Source organism: Eubalaena glacialis, chromosome 1 (genome assembly GCF_028564815.1).
Source record: "Eubalaena glacialis isolate mEubGla1 chromosome 1, mEubGla1.1.hap2.+ XY, whole genome shotgun sequence".
Lineage (NCBI taxonomy): Eukaryota > Metazoa > Chordata > Mammalia > Artiodactyla > Balaenidae > Eubalaena > Eubalaena glacialis.
In genome coordinates, this window is record NC_083716.1 from 33,361,947 (window position 1) to 33,382,831 (window position 20,885).

The 20,885-nt window shown below is 37.2% G+C and overlaps 1 protein-coding gene across 1 annotated transcript in view; it reads left to right on the forward strand.

Moving 5' to 3' along the window:
* The window catches only part of NOC3L (NOC3 like DNA replication regulator), a 31,514-nt gene that overhangs the window by 326 nt on the left and 10,303 nt on the right, over window positions 1-20,885 (forward strand). Inside the window, exons 2-12 of the mRNA XM_061170443.1 lie at window positions 789-996; window positions 4,699-4,831; window positions 5,586-5,743; window positions 6,328-6,381; window positions 8,197-8,327; window positions 10,863-11,024; window positions 11,787-11,880; window positions 14,138-14,313; window positions 14,719-14,847; window positions 19,043-19,174; window positions 20,794-20,874. Of these exons, the coding sequence (XP_061026426.1) occupies window positions 789-996; window positions 4,699-4,831; window positions 5,586-5,743; window positions 6,328-6,381; window positions 8,197-8,327; window positions 10,863-11,024; window positions 11,787-11,880; window positions 14,138-14,313; window positions 14,719-14,847; window positions 19,043-19,174; window positions 20,794-20,874 (1,458 nt within the window). The remainder of the gene's footprint in view (window positions 1-788; window positions 997-4,698; window positions 4,832-5,585; window positions 5,744-6,327; window positions 6,382-8,196; window positions 8,328-10,862; window positions 11,025-11,786; window positions 11,881-14,137; window positions 14,314-14,718; window positions 14,848-19,042; window positions 19,175-20,793; window positions 20,875-20,885) is intronic.

Sequence of the window (20,885 nt, forward strand, 5' to 3'; positions counted from 1 at the left end):
TCAAGGGACCGCACTGAGACTAGCACGGAGTCTTGAGCTCATACATAGGATGTCAGATTTGAAGGGTTCTACAAGACCATCTTCTGAACCCGTTATTTCACAGATGAGAAGCAGGGTCCTGCCTTCAATGAGCTTATGAGTTGTGGGACCTGAGATAAGTCCATTTTTTTCTCCCTAAAGGGTAGGAGATAGAAAAGCGAGTAGTTTCTGAGTGAGAGGTCACCAGCAAGAGAGTTGTAATCCACATACCCGAATTCAGTTTTGCTTTCCTTAGTTTAAGGGGCTTTGACAAATTACATAAACTCTTTAAGCCGTAGCTTCCCCAGTAATATGAGGATAACAGCAGTCGCTACTTAACTAGGCTGTTGGAGGTAATATGTTAGAGCACTTTGTAAACAGTAAAGTGATATGTAAACGTCAGTTATTGCGAAAGACAGCCAGCGTTTTGCTCTTAGTATGCCAAACTACAGGCGTTAAGCTAGCCTTGAATAAGCGTTTACCACTAGCTTGGTGGTTCTTCACCTTTTTTGGAGTCTTAGACTCCTTTGAGCAGCTGTGGATTCTGGTCACAGGAAGACCCTCCCGTTGAATAACTGATGATCTAGTGCCATTCTGTAGGATTAATGCTATAGTGTGGTTTTAGCTCTTATATCCAAGACCCATGGCTGTGAGACATTAAAATTGTGGAATTGGTCTAATGAAATTTTATAATCAATTCTCTTTAACCTGATTTTAAAAATAATTTAAATTTCTGGGTATGCAGTGCTTCTTCTGTTGTTGTTTTCTAGAGAAGAAATAAAAAACAGGTCCCAAGCTTTCGGAAGTTGCTAAAAACTAGTAAAGTCAAACTTGAAAACAAGCTAAAAAACAAACAATTTAAACAACAAAGCACTCTCAAGAAGTACCGAAAAGAACAGAGGAAACTAAGGCAAGCTGTAAAAGATGCTGTGTCTAAGAAACCTATTCCATTGGAGGACCCAAAGGAAAAACGACCAGGTAATTGTGAAAACATTCATGTGCTCCAGTTTCCATTGATTTGTTTTAAAATGTTCTTCATGGAATAACTTTGCTTTCTAGTAATTGCTCTTCTTGTTCTCAGGTCTTCCTAAGGGTAGGCAAGGATCGTACTCCTATATGCTTTATCACAATTAGTATGAGAAAGCATTTCAGTACAGTATTCACAGTGAGAAAGAGCTAGCCTCTCCTTTCAGTTTGTCTAGAAAGCAGATCTGAAGATACAATACATACTTGGGAAAACAGACTCAGAGTAGCAATGTAAATAATTGTTGGGCATGTCAGTGCTGCCACTTTGCCATTCACTGGCAGTTAGCTAAGGTAAGAACATTGCTTTTCTCTGGTGCATTCTTCACAGTGTTGCTAAGTTTCACTTAGTTTTCTAAACTTCTGGCTTTCTTTTCACTTGGAAACTTGGAGTGAAATTGAGCTGTAATTGTCAGGGTTATTCTTTTGTAAACATGTTCAGAAACTCCCAAGTACTCAAAAAACAAGTAAGGAATATGACCATTTTGAGTTAGACCAGTTTTTCTACAGGGTTACTCGTACTTTCAGGGAATTCATATTTGGCTATATCTGACTATTCATTCTTCCCATGCCCATCTCATTCTCTTGTCCTGTCCTATTTAGTTTGATCCCTTGGCAACACGTTATTGTGATGTATAAAAGGTCATGGGACTGGAAGTCAGAAAACTTGAACTTTTAATTTTGTTGCTTACTAGCAGTGTGGCCTTAGTCCATCACTTAATCTCCAGGTACTTTATCTATAAAAAAAAAAAAAATGCATTGGTTGAGTTAGATGTTTTTATAGCTACTCTATTTATTTATTTATTTATTTAATTTTAGCTGTTTTGGGTCTTCGTTTCGTGCGAGGGCTTTCTCTAGTTGCGGCAAGCGGGGGCCACTCTTCATCGCGGTGCGCGGGCCTCTCACTATCGCGGCCCCTCCCGTTGCGGGGCACAGGCTCCAGACGCGCAGGCTCAGTAGTTGTGGCTCACGGGCCCAGTTGCTCCGCGGCATGTGGGATCTTCCCAGACCAGGGCTTGAACCCGTGTCCCCTGCATTAGCAGGCAGATTCTCAACCACTGCGCCACCAGGGAAGCCTGAGTTAGATGTTTTTAAAGATCTATCTAAATTTCAGAAGAATTTAAAAAGCATGATGTGTTAGTAATTACATTTTAAAAATAGAAGCAAAAGATTTCTTCATTCTTATATGTTGAGCATCTAAATGAAGTCTCTCAGGCAGTTGGGTATAAGAGTATAATGTTCAAGTGGAAGATCTGGGTTAGAGAGAATAGTTTTGGGGATTATCAGCATGTAGATGGTAATCAAAGCCTTAGGCTTGGGTAAAATCACCATGGAGACTGTGTAACATGAAAATAAGAGAACCTAGAACAGAATTTTAAGGAACCCCAGCATTTAAGAACTGGGTGGAGGAACCTGTAATGTGGTTTGAGGAGGAGCCAGAGAATTAGGAAGAAAACTTGAATTGTACAGTGTCTTAGAAATCAAAAGAAGTGTGTTTCAAGAAAGAAGGAAACTCTATGTTCTAACATGAAATAGTCTATAAAATAAATTTTTATTTTAAAAAGCAAGAAGAAAAGTAGTGTGTAGTGGAGCTTTCACCCACGTGAAATTATAGGTTATCACCACATGTAAGATAGGCTTACACCAGTTGAGTAAAAAATAGTATGTACTCATAGACTCATATGTGAACTATCAGGAAGAATTTAAAAAAAAAAAAAAAAAAAAGGAAAGAAAGAAATAGACTTTCCTTTGACCCAACAATCCCACTGCTAGGAATTCATCCTATGATTATTTGAAAAAAATTTCCAAGAGTATATATGCCCAAGCATATTCATTGCAATGCTGTTAATAATAGCAAAAAAAAAAAAGAAAGATCACCATCAAAAACTGAAGATAATCAAAATGTCCATCAACAAGGAATTGTTGTAATAAATGATATAAATGTACACAGTACTGTACAGCTGTTAAGACTGAGGTAGAGGGGACTTCCCTGGTGATCCAACGGTTGGGACTCTGTGCTCCCAATGCAGGGGGCCTGGGTTCGACCCTTGGGCGGGGAACTAGATCCCACATGCTGCAACTAAGAGCCCACATGCCACAACTAAAGGTCCCGCATGCCACAATGAAGATCCCACATGCCACAACTAAGACCCAGTGCAGCCAAATAAATGAATGAATGAATGAATGAATGAGGTAGAGCCATGTTCTAGCTATATGATCTACAAGATCTATGCAGCAAATGATACAATTATCATCACTTCCTCTTTTTTTTTTCTTTTTTAGCAGTTGCATATTTTTGTCTTATATGTAAATTTAACCGGTTTAAAATGTATTTTAAATTTTGGCAAGATATTGATGTGTTGCTTGCTGGAAGATGACCATCTTAAAATGGTAAGATGAAGAAATTAATAGATTGGAGAGGTTGAAGATGCAGGGGAGAGGGGGCTTCAATGGTACAACAAGGCAAGAGAAGGCAAGAGTTTTTGGGATCCAGAGCACAGGAGGAGAGGTGTCTCTTCCAATGTTATGGGATGGAAAAAGGAAAAGATGGATGCAAATGCTGTTGAATTCATCATGGGAAACTGAAGGAGTTTCTAGCTTATAGCTTTTCTTAGGGACATAGGAAGCTAGATCCTCTGATGATTATGAAGTGAGGTAGGTGATGGGGTTAGAAGTGTGATAAAGGTAGGAGATTTGAAAAGGTACTCTTGGGAAGAGAGAAAGTTGACCAGGGAAATAAACTAATTGCTGGTCAGTTTTGAGCATTGGCAGGCTCATCTGTGCAGCATGTACGTTTACATAGCTATGCTTAGGAGAGTTAGTAGAGTTAGGAATAATTATAAGTTCCATTAGGAAAGATGCTAAGATTGTCTTGTTCATGGTTGGATCCTCAGCACTTAGAACAGTGCTTGGTACTTAGTGGACATTCATTTTTTACTACAAAAAAGAAAGAAACGGAAAGAGAACGAGGGACAGAGAGAGAAATTAGAATGATCTGTAGTTGGAGTTTTGTTTGATGTGAGTGCCTAAAATGTTGAAGGGAAAGTAATTGAGGATATTGACAAGACGGTGTTTGAAGTGATAACCATGCAATCTAAGTGACGAAGTAAAGATAGAACACATTGGTAGATAGAAAGTAGAGTGGCCAAAGGATTAATTGAATGTCTGTATATTTGGTCAAGAAGTGTAGTAGTGGAAGTAACTGAATGAGAGCTAGAAAGACAAAAGGTTCTGGTCAGAGAGTGGAGTTAGCACCAAGGTTTGGGATGTGGCCCTTGGAGGGGGTGGCTGAAGTGGAATGGAAGCGAAAGTCTTTGGAGATCAGACAGACTAAGGGGCTAAGTCATTGATTGGCTCTCAGATGCTCTGAAGGACATTGCAGAATGTGTGGACACATTTATTTTTTGGTTGTTACAGTGACCTAGGAATGCTCCTGGCATTTAGATTTCAGGGGTCAGAGATGCTGGCATTTGGCCTAGCCCAGGACACCCAAGTACAACAAAGAATTGTCCTGCCCAGCGTGTCAGTAGTGCTCCCGTTTAGAAACACTGGGCTAAGGTGTTAAGTAAAGCACACGCTTTTCCTATCATAGACACAAAAATGCAGCGTTCTACATTTCTAATACTTGTTTCTGATTTTTTGTTGTTGTTGGAACAGGTAAAAGGATTGAGAGGGAAGAGGAAGAAGAGGAGGAAGCCCTTCCTTTAGATATGATGGATGAAGATGACTTACAGTTAATGAAGGATTTAGGGCAAAGAGCATCTTTTCTAACGAGAGATCTTTCTTCTAGGTAATACTTCATTTAGATTATAGTCATTCGCATCCTTTCAGTGCTAAAAACTTGGTTCTGAATTTTACTTAGGTGGTTAGTGCAAGATGCTGCTCATCTCTGAACACAGTGTTTACAAAGAGTAAACCCTATTCAGTTTATTTCCTAAATAAGGTTAGTTCATAAATAAAACCAGCTGATCTTATTTAGTGTATATCTTTATTTCTTTTGAGTCTGAATAGTGAAGTGGAGTGAATGGGTGAAGTATGCTGTTCTCTATTTGAGGCAGAGCAGTCCCGAGTTCTTTATGGCCATGTTACCCGTGTCTCAGTCCTTGTTACCCTATTAGGTACATATTATTCCCTTTTACAGAGAGGAAACTAATGCTTTCCCATTGTCACAAGTAGTGGATCTGAAATTTAAACTTAGATACTTCTAAGTCCAAAGTCCATGCTATGTTGTGACAGTTTTGGGGAAAGTAAAATAGCATGATGTCACCCTTGGCTCTGTGGAATATTCTTCAAAGAAAAATCTGCTGTAACTTTCACCTTTATTTTGCCTCTAAAGGGAAAACTAAGTGTAGCCATAGTTTGAGTCTTTATGGTTGGCCATACAGTTCATTTATTCATTTACTATACAAATGCCTGGTCTAGATGCTAATATCTATATGCCTATTAAAGGTTTGGTTAGTGGTTTATTTTTCTGTGCTTTTAAAATGATAGGTCTCTAGGTTATTTTTTTAATATATTAAAACTAAATTTTTTTTTTCCTGCAGTGAGCCTGTTCACGCCAGGAAGCGGAAGCATGAGCATGTTATAGATAAATATGAAAAAATACCAAGAACTCTGCAAAGTGCACCAGAGAAGGAACTGATTCACTTACTTCCTATTAAAGATAAAAGTGGTATAATCCCACAGACCAGAGAGAAACCAGGTGATCAGCCCACGTATTAGTTAAAATTTTAGTTCCTTACTAATAATCACGTTCAAAATTTTTTCATTCAAAATTTATTTTATTTTGACTTTTACCCATATTTACAAAAGGGGATAGCTACAGTTAGTCATAGAGCAAACTTGATGATTTTGGCCGGAAATACAGATGATTATCTCAGGTGCCCATTGTACTATGAGTACAGCTGAAGCCACAAGGTTAAGGTGATTCTTTTCAGAGTATTTCGTTCTGTTGTTTCTAAAATTAGAGCATATTAGTCATCCCTTTTTAGCCTTTTTTTCCTTACATGTATTTTTTGTGAAATAAAACACACAAGTCTAGAAATCAAAGATGTGAAGTTATGTGGTATATCACCAAAAACACACCCATAAAACTACCATCCGGGCAAGAAAGAAGTACTGCCAGCACCGAGAAACTTCCCTATACTTCCCTAAATCACTAATTGCTCCCTCCTGACAAAAGTAACTATTTTCCTGAGTTTTAAGGTAATCACTTCCCTGGTTTTCCTTGTGGTTTTACCACTTGTATATATTATCACATTTTTAATATGCATATTTTCCATATAGTTATTGACAGTAACCAAGATGAAGAGGATCAAGAAGAGATGGAACCTGAAGAAGGTAATGGGATGCATCTTTCTAGTTACTAAATTGTTAATTGAGAATTACATTTTTTTACTTAATAGTGAATTAATTTTACATAAAATCTGGAATGTGCATTTTGGAGTACTGGTCATTTCAAGGTCATTTTGAACATTTTCCCACATTTTGAAAGTCTTGTGTAATTTGAGTCTTTTAAAAAAAAATAAATAAATACATTTATTTATTTATTTATTTTTGGCTGCGTTGGGTCTTCGTTGCTGCACACAGGTTTTCTCTAGTTGTGGCGAGCGGGGGCTACTCTTCGTTGTGTGCGGGCTTCTCATTGCAGTGGCTTCTCTTGTTGTGGAGCATGGGCTCTAGGCACGCAGGCTTCAGTAGTTGTGGCATGTGGGCTCAGTAGTTGTGGCTTGTGGGCTCTAGAGTGCAGGCTCAGTAGCTGCGGCTCACGGACTTAGTTGCTCTGCGGCATGTGGGATCTTCCCGGACCAGGGCTCAAACATGTGTCCCCTGCATTGGCAGGTGGATTCTGAACCACTGCACCACCAGGGAAGCCCTGTAATTTGATTCTTTGTTGCTTTTATTATGGAAAATTTTATTCAGTTATGTTTGTGATGTCTAGGTATGCATGAAGAATCTTATAAATTGTTACTGTTTTGAATTCTTTTTAATTGTAAATGAAGGACCTGACTACAAATAACTATTCACTTTTTAGCTTAAATTGTAAAAATGATTCTGTGGTACAAAATTATTTTGGTTCTTTCTTAGAGCAATTATACTTTATGTATGTCTGCTTTACTTAACTAAATGTGGGTTCTAATAGCTAGAACAGTTCTAATCAAAGTTAAACTGAAAGAACGTATTTTATTGGTTGAAACTATATTGGTTTGGAATTTGTGATAGAACAAGCCAGTTAAATTTTACTTTCTCTTAGCAAACCATATTAGTGTAAGTGAGATTACAGGTCAACTTAACTGTTTTTAGGCATCCTTCATCAACTCATTACAGATTATGCTTGTGTGTTTATTAAATCTAATTCCCTGTGAATTTCTTAAGGTGGATGTATTTTGTGTAGCTCAAAGGACTGTATAGAGTTGAAAACAAAGGAGCATGTACTTTTTAAAAAACTAAATGAGATTGCTCTTTCCCTTAATTAGTATGAATTATTGTGGGTTTATTAGCACAGTAGTTAAAAATGTGAACTCTTAAGTCAGACTGCCTGGGTTTGAATCCCATTTCTGCCAGGGATATGAGCTTAGGCAAGTTACTTTCTCTTTGCCACAGTTTATCTACAGAATTGGGCTAATGATAGTACTTGCCTCATATGATTGTTGAGAGGGTGATATGTAGTAATCTTGGCCCATAGCAAGTGCTTGATAAAAGTTAGCTATCATGATTATTTGTTTTTTATAAATTTATTTATTTTATTTATTATTTTTGGCTGCTATGGGTCTTCGTTGCTGTGTGCAGGCTTTCTCTAGTTGCAGGGAGCGGGGGCTACTTTTCGTTGCGGTGCATGGGCTTCTCATTGTGGTGGCTTCTCTTGTTGCGGAGCACAGGCTCTAGGCGCACGGGCTCAGTAGTTGTGGCTCGTGGGCTCTAGAGCACAGGCTCAGTAGTTGTGGCGCATGGACTTAGTTGCTCTGCAGCACGTGGGATCTTCCTGGATCAGGGCTCGAACCCGTGTCCCCTCCATTGGCAGGTGGGTTCTTAACCACTGCACCACCAGGGAAGTCCTGATTATTTGTTACTACAAGAAAATTATTTTATTAATTAAGGTTCTTGGATACTTGTAAATAAAGACATGTTTAAGAGGGGAAACCTAATCTGTTTCAGAGATCATTGAAGAACCCATTGAAGAGCTGACATTAGAAGAACATTTAATTGAGAGGAAGAAGAAACTACAGGAGAAGAAAATGCGTATCGCAGCCTTGGCATCTGCCATATTATCAGATCCAGAAAGTAATGTAAGTATAATTAATTTCCTTAGGCTTTTCATATTATATGGTGTAACAGTCTAATCTTTTAATATTCTCTTGTTAGCTATATGCACACACAGAAAGGAAGATCATTAACAAAATGTAGTAACCGAGTTAGAATAAGAGTACACAGAACCTTAGCCTAATCCAAATCTGTAGTCTTAGAAAAGTTACTTAAACATTCTGAGTCTTACTTTCTTCATCTCTAAATGAAGATATTGGACTTAATGTTGTAACTCTAAAAGTGGTTAAGTGTAAAAATTAACAGTACTAGGGAGGAGGAACCAACTTGCAAATTGCTTGACTGATCTATAGAGTTATTAAGGAAGGTGTTACACAAAAGCCAATGAGATTAGTTCAGGAATACTTGTAAGTGGAAAAAAAATTTTTTTTTAATTTATTTACTTATTTATTTATTTTTGGCTGCGTTGGGTCTTTGTTGCTGTGCGTGGGCTTTCTCTAGCTGCAGCGAGTGGGGACTACTCTTCATTGCGGTGTGCAGGCTTCTCATTACGGTGGCTTCTCTTGTTGCGGAGCATGGGCTCTAGGCGCGCGGGCTTCAGTAGTTGTGGCACGTGGGCTCAGTAGCTCCGTGGCATGTGGGATCTTCCCAGACCAGGGCTCGAACCCGTGTCCCCTGCATTGGCAGGAGGATTCTTAACCACTGCGCCCCCAGGGAAGTCTGGAAAAAGTCTATCTGGTTTAAATGAAGTAGACTGAAGAGTTACAATGAATTATCAGTGAGCCATGGGCATGGGGGTAAAGGTGGTGATAGTTATAACATGTGGGCTCAAGAAACCTGAGGTTCAGTCTTGGCTCTTTTAAGTACTATCTGTTAGACTTTGGGAAAGTCGTTTTACCCAAGCTCATTTTCTTCATCTCTGAAAAGAGGATGGTACTTTTTTTTTTTTTTGGCTGTGCTATGCAGCATGTGGGATCTTAGTTCCCCGACCAGGGATCGAACCTGTGCCCCTGCAGTGCAAGTGTGGAGTCTTAACCACTGGACTGCCAGGGAAATCCAGATGGTACCTACTTTAAAACTGTTGTGAGGATTAAATGATAAAATATACATGAAGTCATTTAAGGGGTACTATTCTTTTTAGCTTGGTGTCCCCAGCATCCTACTGTGATGAGTATTAGTTTATTGAATGATAAAATAGATTATTTACATTTATAGAAAAAAAATTCATATGGTATGCTTTGCTGTAGTACTTGTCCTTTTCTAATAAAGTGAGGGGAAAGGTCTGGAGCAGAACTGGGGAGGGGAGTTTGGAATATTTCTCACCAGTATGATCTCATATAATCAGTATAAAACCATAGAGACAAGAGCTATTGATCTCATTTTACAGTTGAAAAATTAAGGCTTACAAATTCAAGTTGTTTCATATTTTAACAGCTACTAGATTGGAACCCAGGTCTTCTAATTCTGGATCCTCATGCTTATTTCATACAAGTTAGGGTTGCAAATAGGTGGTGGCATATTTGTCCTCTCACCACTATATGGCAAACATTTTTGACCAACCAGCGCATTCTCAAGATAGCAGAGCACTCCAGCAGGCAGTGGTAGTTCAGTCAAGCACATTTGTTGAAATCAGTTTTTCACTTCTTCATCACATAATACAAATGATCTTTATATGAGTCTTGTTGAAACTAAAGTTAATGTGGATACATTATATTTAATTCCTGATTAGTTCATGTATAGGTGATTAATATACTTGATTGATGTATGTAACATTTTAATATATTTCAAAAAGTGTTTTTAGGGAAATAGGACACACATGTTTTAGGAAAACCCAGTGCCATTTGCAGCAACATGGATGGACCTAGAGATTATCAGACTTAAGTGAAGTAAGTCAGACAGAGAAAGACAAATATATGACATCACTTATGTGTGGAATCTAAAAAAATGATACAAATGACCTTATTTTAAAAATAGAAGTAGACTCAGTCATAGAAAACAAACTTATGTTTACCAAAGGGGAAAGGGGCAGGGGAGAGATAAATTAGGAATTTGGAATTAACAGATATAGATTACTGTATATAAAGTAGATAAACAACAAGGACCTGTATAGCACAGGGAACTATGTCAATATCTTGTAATAACCTATAATGAAAAAGAATCTGAAAAAGAATATATGTTTATATATATATATATATGTATAAAAAACTGAATCACTTTGCTGTACACCTGAAACATTGTAAATCAACTATACTTCAATTAAAAAAAGCATCATAAATAAAAAGAAAACCCAATAAAAAAAGAATTTCTAAAAATAGGTAGATTAATAAATTTATACTTTTTAAAGTATATTTTTTCTAACTGCTTACTTAACAAAAATATGATGAACTTATAGCTTTAGTGATATATCTTTTGTAAATGTGAGCAGTGTCTGTAGTTGTGTGTGGCTGGACTAGACTGTGAGCCACTGTGTGAATTCCACTTATTGTGCCAGATGTGAGGCTGTTGTCTTTTGTTTATAATTGTCTTGCCATTTCTCTAGCCGTATGTTATTTCTTTAACAGATTAAAAAATTGAAAGAATTACGTTCCATGCTGATGGAACAGGATCCTGACGTGGCTGTTACTGTTCGAAAGCTGGTGATAGTTTCTCTGATGGAGTTATTTAAAGACATTACTCCTTCTTATAAAATACGACCCCTAACAGAGGCAGAAAAATCTACCAAGGTAATGCTGGATATAATTTTTTTTTTAACATCTTTATTGGAGTATAATTGCTTTACAATGTTGTGTTAGTTTCTGCTGTATAACAGAGTGAATCAGCTATATGCATACATATATCCCTATATCTCCTCCCTTTTGTGTCTTCCTCCCACCATCCCTATCCCACCCCTCTAGGTGGTCACAAAACACTGAGCTGACCTCCCTGTGCTATGCAGCTGCTTTCCACTAGCTATCTATTTTACATTTGGTAGTGTGTATATGTCAATGCTACTCTCTCACTTCATCCCAGCTTACCCTTCCCCCTCCCTGTGTCCTCAAGTCCATTCTCTACGTCTGCGTCTTTATTCCTGTCCTGCCTCTAGGTTCATCAGAACCATTTTTTTTTTTTAGATTCCATATATTTGTGTTAGCATACGGTATTTGTTTTTCTCTTTCTGACTTACTTCACTCTGTATGACAGACTCTGGGTCCATCCACCTCACTACAAATAACTCAATTTTGTTTCTTTTTATGGCTGAATAATATTCCATTGTATATATGTGCCACATCTTCTTTATGCATTCATCTGTTGATGGGCACTTAGGTTGCTTCCATGTCCTGGCTATTGTAAATAGTAATGCTGGATATAATTACTACACAAAATAAGCTGAAAATTTTGCATAGCTAGAGATGGGAGAAATAGTGGGGACACTCATATTTTGTGCTAATTTAAAAATGGATTTCAGTATTTTGATTTAAGAAAATCATCTTTTTTGGTCTTTTTAGATCCGCAAAGAAACCCAAAAGTTAAGAGAATTTGAAGAAGGCCTGGTTAGCCAATATAAATTTTACTTGGAAAATCTGGAGCAAATGGTTAAAGGTATATTAAAAATATCTTAAAAGTATGTAACACACTTAGCTTTGATCAGGAATGTGAATTCTATATTCTGTCCTGTGTGTTGAGAGTCATATAGTGTATGGTCAGGAGCAGAGTCTATAGAGTCAGACTTCCTGGGTTCAAATTCTGGTTCACCTCTTAATACCTATGTGATGGGCAAAGGGCTTAATCTCTCTGTGCCTCAGTTTTTCCTGTCTATAAAATGGGAATAAGGATAGTACTTTACCTCATAGGATTGTTGTGAATAGTGAATTAATTTATAGATATAAAGTAGAATTATAGTGCCTATACTAGGCACTGTGCTTTATCAGCTATCAGTATTAGTATTATTGTTGCTGCAGTTCTTTACCTAGTAAGTAGTTGTATGTTTCTTGAATTCATGAATGGCTAGAATTTATTCTACTGTTTTTTTTTTTTTTGAGGTTTTTTTTTTTTAACATCTTTATTGGAGTATAATTGCTTTACAGTGTTGTGTTAGTTTCTGCTGTATAATAAAGTGAATCAGCTATATGCATACATATACCTCCATATCCCCTCCCTCTTGTGTCTCCCTCCCGCCCTCCTTATCCCACCCCTCTAGGTGGTCGCAAAGGACTGAGCTGATCTCCCTGTGCTATGCAGCTGCTTCCCACTAGCTATCTACTTTACATTTGGTAGATGAACTTAGGGCCAGGACGGGAATAAAGACACAGACATAGAGAATGGACTTGAGGACAAGGGGAAGGGGAAGGGGAAGGGGAAGGGTAGGCTGGGACGAAGTGAGAGAGTAGCACTGACATATATATTCTACTGGTTTTTATTTGAAGGGGGTAGTCAGGGGAGAAAGATAATGTGAACTGGTTGTAATGAGTGCCTTGAAAATGGACTTAACATTATCGGGATGATAAACTCTTCTATCAAACCCTGTTCTCTTTCTCTTTGTTCAGAAGAGGAAGGACATGGGAGACATTCAGGCATGAATGGGGAAGAGATTTCATTGCCAAGGCGAGGTGCTTTCACCTGACTCAGTTGGGCTCCTTAGTGCTGGGTCTAAGGATCACCCAGCTGCTAGCTCAGCTGCAACAGAGCCACTTAATCTGTCGGCCCAGTAACGACATGGAGGTGGGGTGGGTGGCATGGGTATTGCTTCTGTGCTCTGGCATCCCGACTGGAATCTACATACTAGCATTTATTTATTTACCTATTTATCTACCTGTCTGTCTATTATAATGTCTTCAAGATTCATCCTTGCTGTAGCATGTGTCAATATTATCTTCCCTTTTTAAGGCTGAATAATATCCCGTTATATGTATATACTACATTTTGTGTATCTATTCACCCATCCATTATAAAGTCTTGTCAGTTTTAAGTAAATAGAAGGTATCATTCTTACTTACGGTGAATACAGTCTGAGGAAAAATCACATATATGAGAAGCAAGTTTAAAACAAAGGCACTAGGGAATTCCCTGGCTGTCCAGTGGTTAGGACTCCACGCTTCCACTGCAGGGGACACGGGTTCTATCCCTGGTTGGGGAACTAATATCCTGCATGCTATGCGGCACAGCTAAAAAAACAAAATAAATAATAAAATAAAATGAAGCAAAGTCGCTGTCTTCTATACTGTCTTTCTCACCTCTGGTTGTGTATGATGTAGGAGGAGGTCTTGAACCTACTCTAGAAAAAAATCAGCATATTTTCATATTCTCATTTTCAAGATACTGTGTTACAGTAACAGAATATGTATGTAGAAGTTTCTAGAAAAGAGGTACTGTGAATCATCAATTATTTTGAAGGAGAAATTAAACTTTTTTTGGACCTCCTGGGTAAAGATACCACAGTGAGCATCAGCAAGAAGCCAGGGGAAATGATGTCTATGGAAAGCCAAGATTCTTGTAATTGTGGTTAGTCAGAGGGTGGATGATGGTAGGCAAATTTAATGGTAACATCTGTACGTGTGTCTAAGTGTAGACAAGGATGATGGTAGGCAAATTTAATGGTAACATCTGTACTTGTGTCTAAGTGTAGACAAGGATGTGGTAGGCATATTTAATGGTAACATCTGTACTTGTGTCTAAGTGTAGACAAGGATGTGGTAGGCATATTTAATGGGAACATCTGTACTTGTGTCTAAGTGTAGACAGCTCATATTTAAGAAGTCACATGGTATGTTGATTTTTCATATTACTGCTTATTACTGTAAAACAAACTAATTGAAATTTTAGCCAATGAGTAAAGTAACTACAGTTATCTCTTGATTAGACTGGAAGCAAAGGAAGCTGAAGAAAAGTAATGTGGTTTCCTTAAAGGCCTACAAGGGACTGGCAGAGGTGGCTGTGAAGAGCCTGTGTGAGCTGCTGGTGGCCCTGCCTCACTTCAACTTTCACAACAACATCATTGTACTGGTTGTCCCTCTCATGAATGACATGTCAAAATTGGTGGGTTGCTTTTGTTGCTGTTGTCCTTAACAGAAAATCATAGACGATGTGATTATTTTTTTTCTCTCTCTCAAAATTCTTTTGGCGCTATTATTTATTGCTAAAATGGAGTCCTTTGTTAAATACTGTCTCTTCAAGAAAATTGAATGTAAGCTTGGTGAAGTGGTTCTGAATAGGAGGTGATTTTGCCCTCTTCTTCAGGCTGTGTCTGCACACATTTTGATTGTCACGACTATGGTGATGGAGGATTGTTGCTGCTGGCTTCTGGTGGATAAAGGTCAGGGAGGCTTCTAAGCATCCTCCAATGCACAGGACAGGGCCCCACAACAACGAATTATCTGGCCCCAAATGTCAATACTACTGAGGCTGAGAAACAGTGGTTTAGTGTAACATTTTATTTTTCAGATATCTGAAATGTGTTGTGAAGCAGTAAAGAAACTCTTTAAACAAGATAAATTAGGCCAAGCGTCACTGGGTGTAATTAAAGTGATTTCTGGTTTTGTGAAAGGCAGAAATTATGAAGTTAGGCCAGAGGTAAGCCTTTTTTTCTCACTTTGTATTGTGTTTGTTTTTAAATTACGAAGTTAATTTTCAGTTGTTATGAGGAATTTATTTTTTATAGATGTGTGAAGTATAAAGTGAAAGTGCTCCCCAGAAGTAACCACTCTTAACAGTTTGGCTTGTATCCTTCTAGATGTTTTTCTATGCAGATAGAGACATACTTTGTATTTTAAAATTAAAAAATGGGTTTATACTTTGGAAACTATTCTGTAGCTGTTTTCACTTAATGTATTGTGGACTAATGTATAGGGCTATCCCATTCTTTTTAACGTCTGCTGTAGTATTCCATTATGTGAATAATATATAGTCCCTACTTGATGGATGGCTGAGTTGTTTCTAGATTTTTGCTGTTACAGTCAGCATAGAAAAGAATGTTTTGGCCACGTTATTTTTTCACACTTGTGTGAGTATTCTGTGAGTTAAATTTCTTAAGTGTGGATACTGGATCCAACAGTATACACATTTAAATATTTGAGAGCTAATGCCAAATTGTCCTCCAAAAACATTTGATCACTTGTGTTCCCGCTGGTGATAGGAGTGTCATTTCCTCACAACCTACCCAGTGTTGAATATTTTTACTCTTTAATCTTTGTTAGTCTGGTAGGTAAAAAATTACATAAATTAATGTGTATTATTTTGTTTACACATTTTTATTAGTGAGGTTTTACTTTCTTTCATACATTTATTAGTCATTTGAATTTTTTGCCTGTTTGTATTGTTTGCCAGTTTTTCTCTTCAGGTGTATGACTTTCTTAAAGACGTAATAATTTTCAAAATGTGCATATATTTGAATAAATATGAGCCATGTACTAGGCACTGTTCTAGGTCCTGGGGATAAAGTAGTGAACAAAAGAAACAAAAACTCTGTGTGTTTGTTGAGCTTAAGTTACATAGTAAGGATATTAAGTCTCTGTTATATAAGTTGCAGATATTTATTTGTTGCTCTGTCCTTTAATTTTGTGTTGTTATCTTTTTGCTTTATGGAAGTTTTGCATTTTAATTACTTATTTTACAGAATTGATTTTTTTTATATTCAAGAATATCAAGTATCTTGCCATTTTCTTTTATGTTCTTTAGTGAAGTTTTATAGTTTTCTTCATTTGGGTCTTACATATTTTCATTAATTTTTAGTCATATAGGTTTTTTTTTTTTTTTAATAAATGTGTTTATTTATGTATTTATTTTTGGCTGTGTTGGGTCTTCGTTTCTGTGCAAGGGCTTTCTCCAGTTGCGGCGAGAGGGGACCACTCTTCATCGCGGTGCGCGGGCCTCTCACTGTCGCGGCCTCTCCCGTTGCGGAGCACAGGCTCCAGACGCGCAGGCTCAGTAGTTGTGGCTCACGGGCCTAGCCGCTCTGCGGCATGTGGGATCTTCCCGGACCGGGGCACGAACCCGTGTCCCCTGCATTGGCAGGTGGATTCCTAACCACTGTGCCACCAGGGCAGCCCAGTCATATAGTTTTGATTGTTAAGCTGATTTTTTTTTTACTGTTTTATTTCCTAATTTTGAAGTCTTCTTCCTTTGCCGTCAAATTCTTTTCATCCCTTATAGCTGATAACTTTAGTTAAACTGCTAAAATTACAAATATTGGGCTTAAGAATTACTCAGAATTTTAGAGTAATCAGGGAATAAGGCTTGAACATGAAATTGGCCATAGGAAAACACTTTCATTTTAATGATGCTAGAATATAAACTGCTTTCTTTACTTTCTTGGTATTTGTTTGTTTGCTTGGTATATATATACTTTGTACAGTAATGTGATTTTTTTAAGGTGTACAATGTGATGATTTAATATATGTATACACTGTGAAATGATTACTGCAATCAAGTTAATTAACACATCTATCACCTCTCATAGTTACCTTTTTTTTGTGGTGAGAATACTTAAGATCTACTCTCTTAGCAAATTTCAGGTCTATGATACAGTATTATTACCCAGAACTTATTCACCTTATAACTGAAAGTTTGTATCCTTTGACCAGGATTTCCTCATTTCCTCCATCCCCTGGCAAGCACCATTCTACTCTCTGGTTCTGTGGGTGTGACTTTTTGAGATCATACAGTATTGATCTTTCTGTGTCTGGCTCATTTCACTTAGCATGATGTCCTGCACGTTCATCCATGTTATCAAAGATGACAGGACCCTCTTTTTAAGGCTGAATAACATTCCATTGTATGTATATCCCACATTTGCTTTATTCCGGCAGGCACGTAGATTGGTTCCATATCTTGGCTTTTGTGAACAGTGCTGCAGTGAACATGGGTGTGCAGATATCTCTTTGAGATACTGATTTCATTTCCTTTGGATATATACCTAGAAGGGGGATTGCTGGATCATATGATAATTGTATTTTTAATTTTTTGAGGAGCCTCCATACTGTTCCATAATGGCTGTGTCAATTTACATTCCCACCAACAGTGTACAAGGGTTCCCTTTTCTTCACAACCTCACTAACACTTGTTATTTCTTGTCTTTTTCTTAATAACCATTCTAATAGGTGTGAGGTGGTATCTCACTGTGGTTATGATTTGCATGTCCATGATGATTAGTGCTGTTGAGCATCTTTTCATTTACCTGTTGGTCATTTGTTGTTTGTCTTCTTTGGAAAAAATGTGTTTTTAGGTCCTTTGTTCTTTTTCAAGTCAGGTTATTTGTTTTTTGCTTTGAGTTGTTTGAGTTCCTTAGTATTTTGGATATTACCCCTTATCAGATACATGATTTGCAGATATTTTCTGCCATTCCATAGGTTGCCTTTGCATCTTGTCGCTGGTTTCCTTTGCGTGTGGAAGGTTTTTAGTTTAATGTAGACTCACTTGTTTGTTTTTGCTTTTGTTGTCTGTGCTTTTGGTGTCATATCTGGAAAATTAATGCTCAGACCAATGTCAAGGAGCTTTGCCTCTGTGTTTTCTCTTCTAGGAGTTTTATGGTTTCAGGTCTTACATTTAAGTCTTTAATCCATTTTGAATTAATGTTTGTGACTGGTAAGATAAGGGTCCAGTTTCATTCTTCTGTATGTGGATATCCAATTTTCCTAACACCATTTATTAAAGAGACTGTTCTTTCCCTATTGTGTATTCTTGGTTCCCTTACCAAAGATTAGTTGACCATGTGCCGCATTCTTTGACTTGGAGTTATTTTTCATTTGTGGGTGATATTTTATGAGCACATAGAATACCTACAAAATACTCAAATCTTTCTGAGACCTAGAGTGACTTCAGGTTCAGTGTTTATGCTTTTAGTTCTTCCTTGTTTTCATTACATGCTTTAAATGAAGTTCTCAGCTTTCTTCCAAATGTACATATTGGAACCTCAAAAGAAAACAAACCTGTAGTTCTTTTTTCCTCCAAGAATGCTGCTGTGACTGCAGGTCAGTAGAGTGGTTTCTTCCCCAGAAAATGTAGGATTTTAAACCCCTTTTGTCTTTGTGTTTGGATGGTTGCTGTAGCACACAATACATCAGTTTCTAAATTAGTTTCTGAACTTTTTTGAATGGCTTAAGGCAATAGTACATGTGGTCCCTGGACCAACATCAGCTGGTGATAAGAAATACAAATTCTGGGGCCCCACTGCAGACCTGCTGAATCAGAAGCTGTGGGGATGGGGTCTAGCTTTTTGTGCTTTAACAAACCCTCCAGGTGATTGTGATGTTTGCTAAAGTTGGAGACTCATTGGCCTGAAGAAAAATAAGTGGTCTTAATAACACTAGTCTTCATGTTATTTTTTTTGTTGGAAAAAACAGATTAGAACTGTTAACTGCAAAACTGAATCTGGTTTGGGAATTTAAAGCTGGTTTAGAAATGTCTAATAAATATCCTCTTCTCCCATACTGGTCCAAACCTTTTTCCGACCTGTCTACTCTTTGTAATCCTATCTACCAGTGCCAGGTAGTGTTCTCTCTTCCTTGTTCTTATTCCACTACAAAGTAATATTATGTGTATTTAGCCAAATACTAGTGTCCTTTCATAGACAAAAATTACCAAATACATTTAACAAAAAGATAATAGAACTTTGTGTAAAATGTGATAAAAGATGTTTCAAAGTTTTTTGGTTTTTTTGGGTTTTTGTGGCATGAAGGAAGGAATAACACTGTTGGATGCTTATTCTGTTTAAAGTATTTGAGGGCAATATAAATATTAAGCTGTGTATTTGTGTTTTCTTCAATAATAGATGTTAAAAACATTCTTGTGCCTAAGGATCAAAGAAGTAGAAGTGAAAAAAGATACAGAGGATATTAATAAACAAAAAAAGTTCATGACTTTCAAGGAAAAGAGAAAAACTCTATCAAGAATGCAGAGAAAGGTTTGATTGATTTCCTTTTTTGTTTTAATTGATTTTAGATTAAAATCATAATATAGGCACAGGTAAAAATCATAGTTAAGTCATAAATATAAATATTTTAAAATCTGATATTTAGAGAATTTTATTTTCCCCAGTTATTGCAAAGAAATGTTTTATTAAATCAACTTAAAAAGATAGTTCATTAGCAGAGAGAGCAGTAGATGAAAAGGTTTTCTTGCCGTGCTGGCTTTTTTTTTTTTGGCCACACCGCACCACTCGGCATGTGGGATCTAAGTTCCCCGACCAGGGATCTAACCCGCGCTCCTTGTGTTGGAAGCATGGAGTCTTAACCACTGGACCACCAGGGAAGTCCCCATGCTGGCTTTTGAGATCCTCTTAGATTCATCGTGATAACACAGATTCCTTCCTTAACAGAAAGGATGCATTCATGTGAAGTTGGCAACAAAGTAGGTTTTAGTCGAATCTCCTTTCTCTGTTGGTTTGTATTTGAAAACTAGGTTGAAATTCCAGGCTTTTGTTTATTTACTATGAGACTTTGGAAACATTTTTTTAATATTCTGAGAAATGGAGCTAATAATAGCACCTACTTTGCAAGGTGATTGTGCAGTTTAAATATAATGACATAGGAAAAGCACTTAGAGTGTGCAGCACTGGGCACACTTTATACACATTAGTTACCACCACCACCATTATTATGATCACTTCTCAAAACATTTCTAAACAGTTTATTAGGGTTATCAAATGGGTTATAAAAACAAAGGAAAAAATAATTTCCAGGGATATCCATCTTTGAATGTGTCTAATAACTTTTGAAAACGAGACAGGAATATCAAAATAGACTTAATGATTGTTAACAAATGAAGGTAAATATTTAAATTATTTATACCATACTATCTTAATATAAGTTGGATGTGCCTGTTAGGAACAGCATATATGTGGCTACAGTGGGGAAACAAAGACCCAATAAGCAGCTCTTTAACAACTTCATGTGAGGGAAGGAAACGCCATTCCTCAGTCAGTCCCCAGTGTCTCAGGCAGCTTAGCAACCACTGTTTGCTGCTCTAACAGCATAAGGGAGTGGAAAAAAATTGGTTTTCTGTTGAATTTCTGTATAGTATCTGGTTTTATGCATTGTATGTAAATGAGTTTGGGAAGCATTGTTGATGACTGGTTTCCACATTATAGGTGATTTAACAATAAGAAGTATTTCTGGGCTCAGCATGTCCTTCCTTCCTTTTTTTTTTTTTTGAAAAAATTTAAATTACAGAAAACTACAGAGAGTACTATAATATATCCCATGTATTTACCATTCTGATTGAGCAAATATTAATATACTTCAGTTTCTTTCTTGAAAAGAAAGAAACTATTGGTGATAGAGTTGGAGTCCCTTTGTCCCTTCTCCAGTCCCATTCTTCTCCCTTCCTCCTAGGAGGCAGCCACTGTCATAAATTTGGTTTATGGGTGCTTCTTATCCATTTTTTCTATTTTTGCTTATATTTGTATCTGTAGACGGTCTGTGGTATTATTGTGTGTGTTTCATAATATTGACATAATGCCTCTCTGAAGCTAGCTTTTTCATTCAGTGGTATACTCTTTTTTTTTTTTTAATCTATTTTCAGTGGAAGAAAGCAGAAGAGAAACTAGAGAGAGAGCTTCGGGAGGCAGAAGCTTCGGAGAGTTCTGAGAAAAAACTTAAACTGGTAGGCAGTTT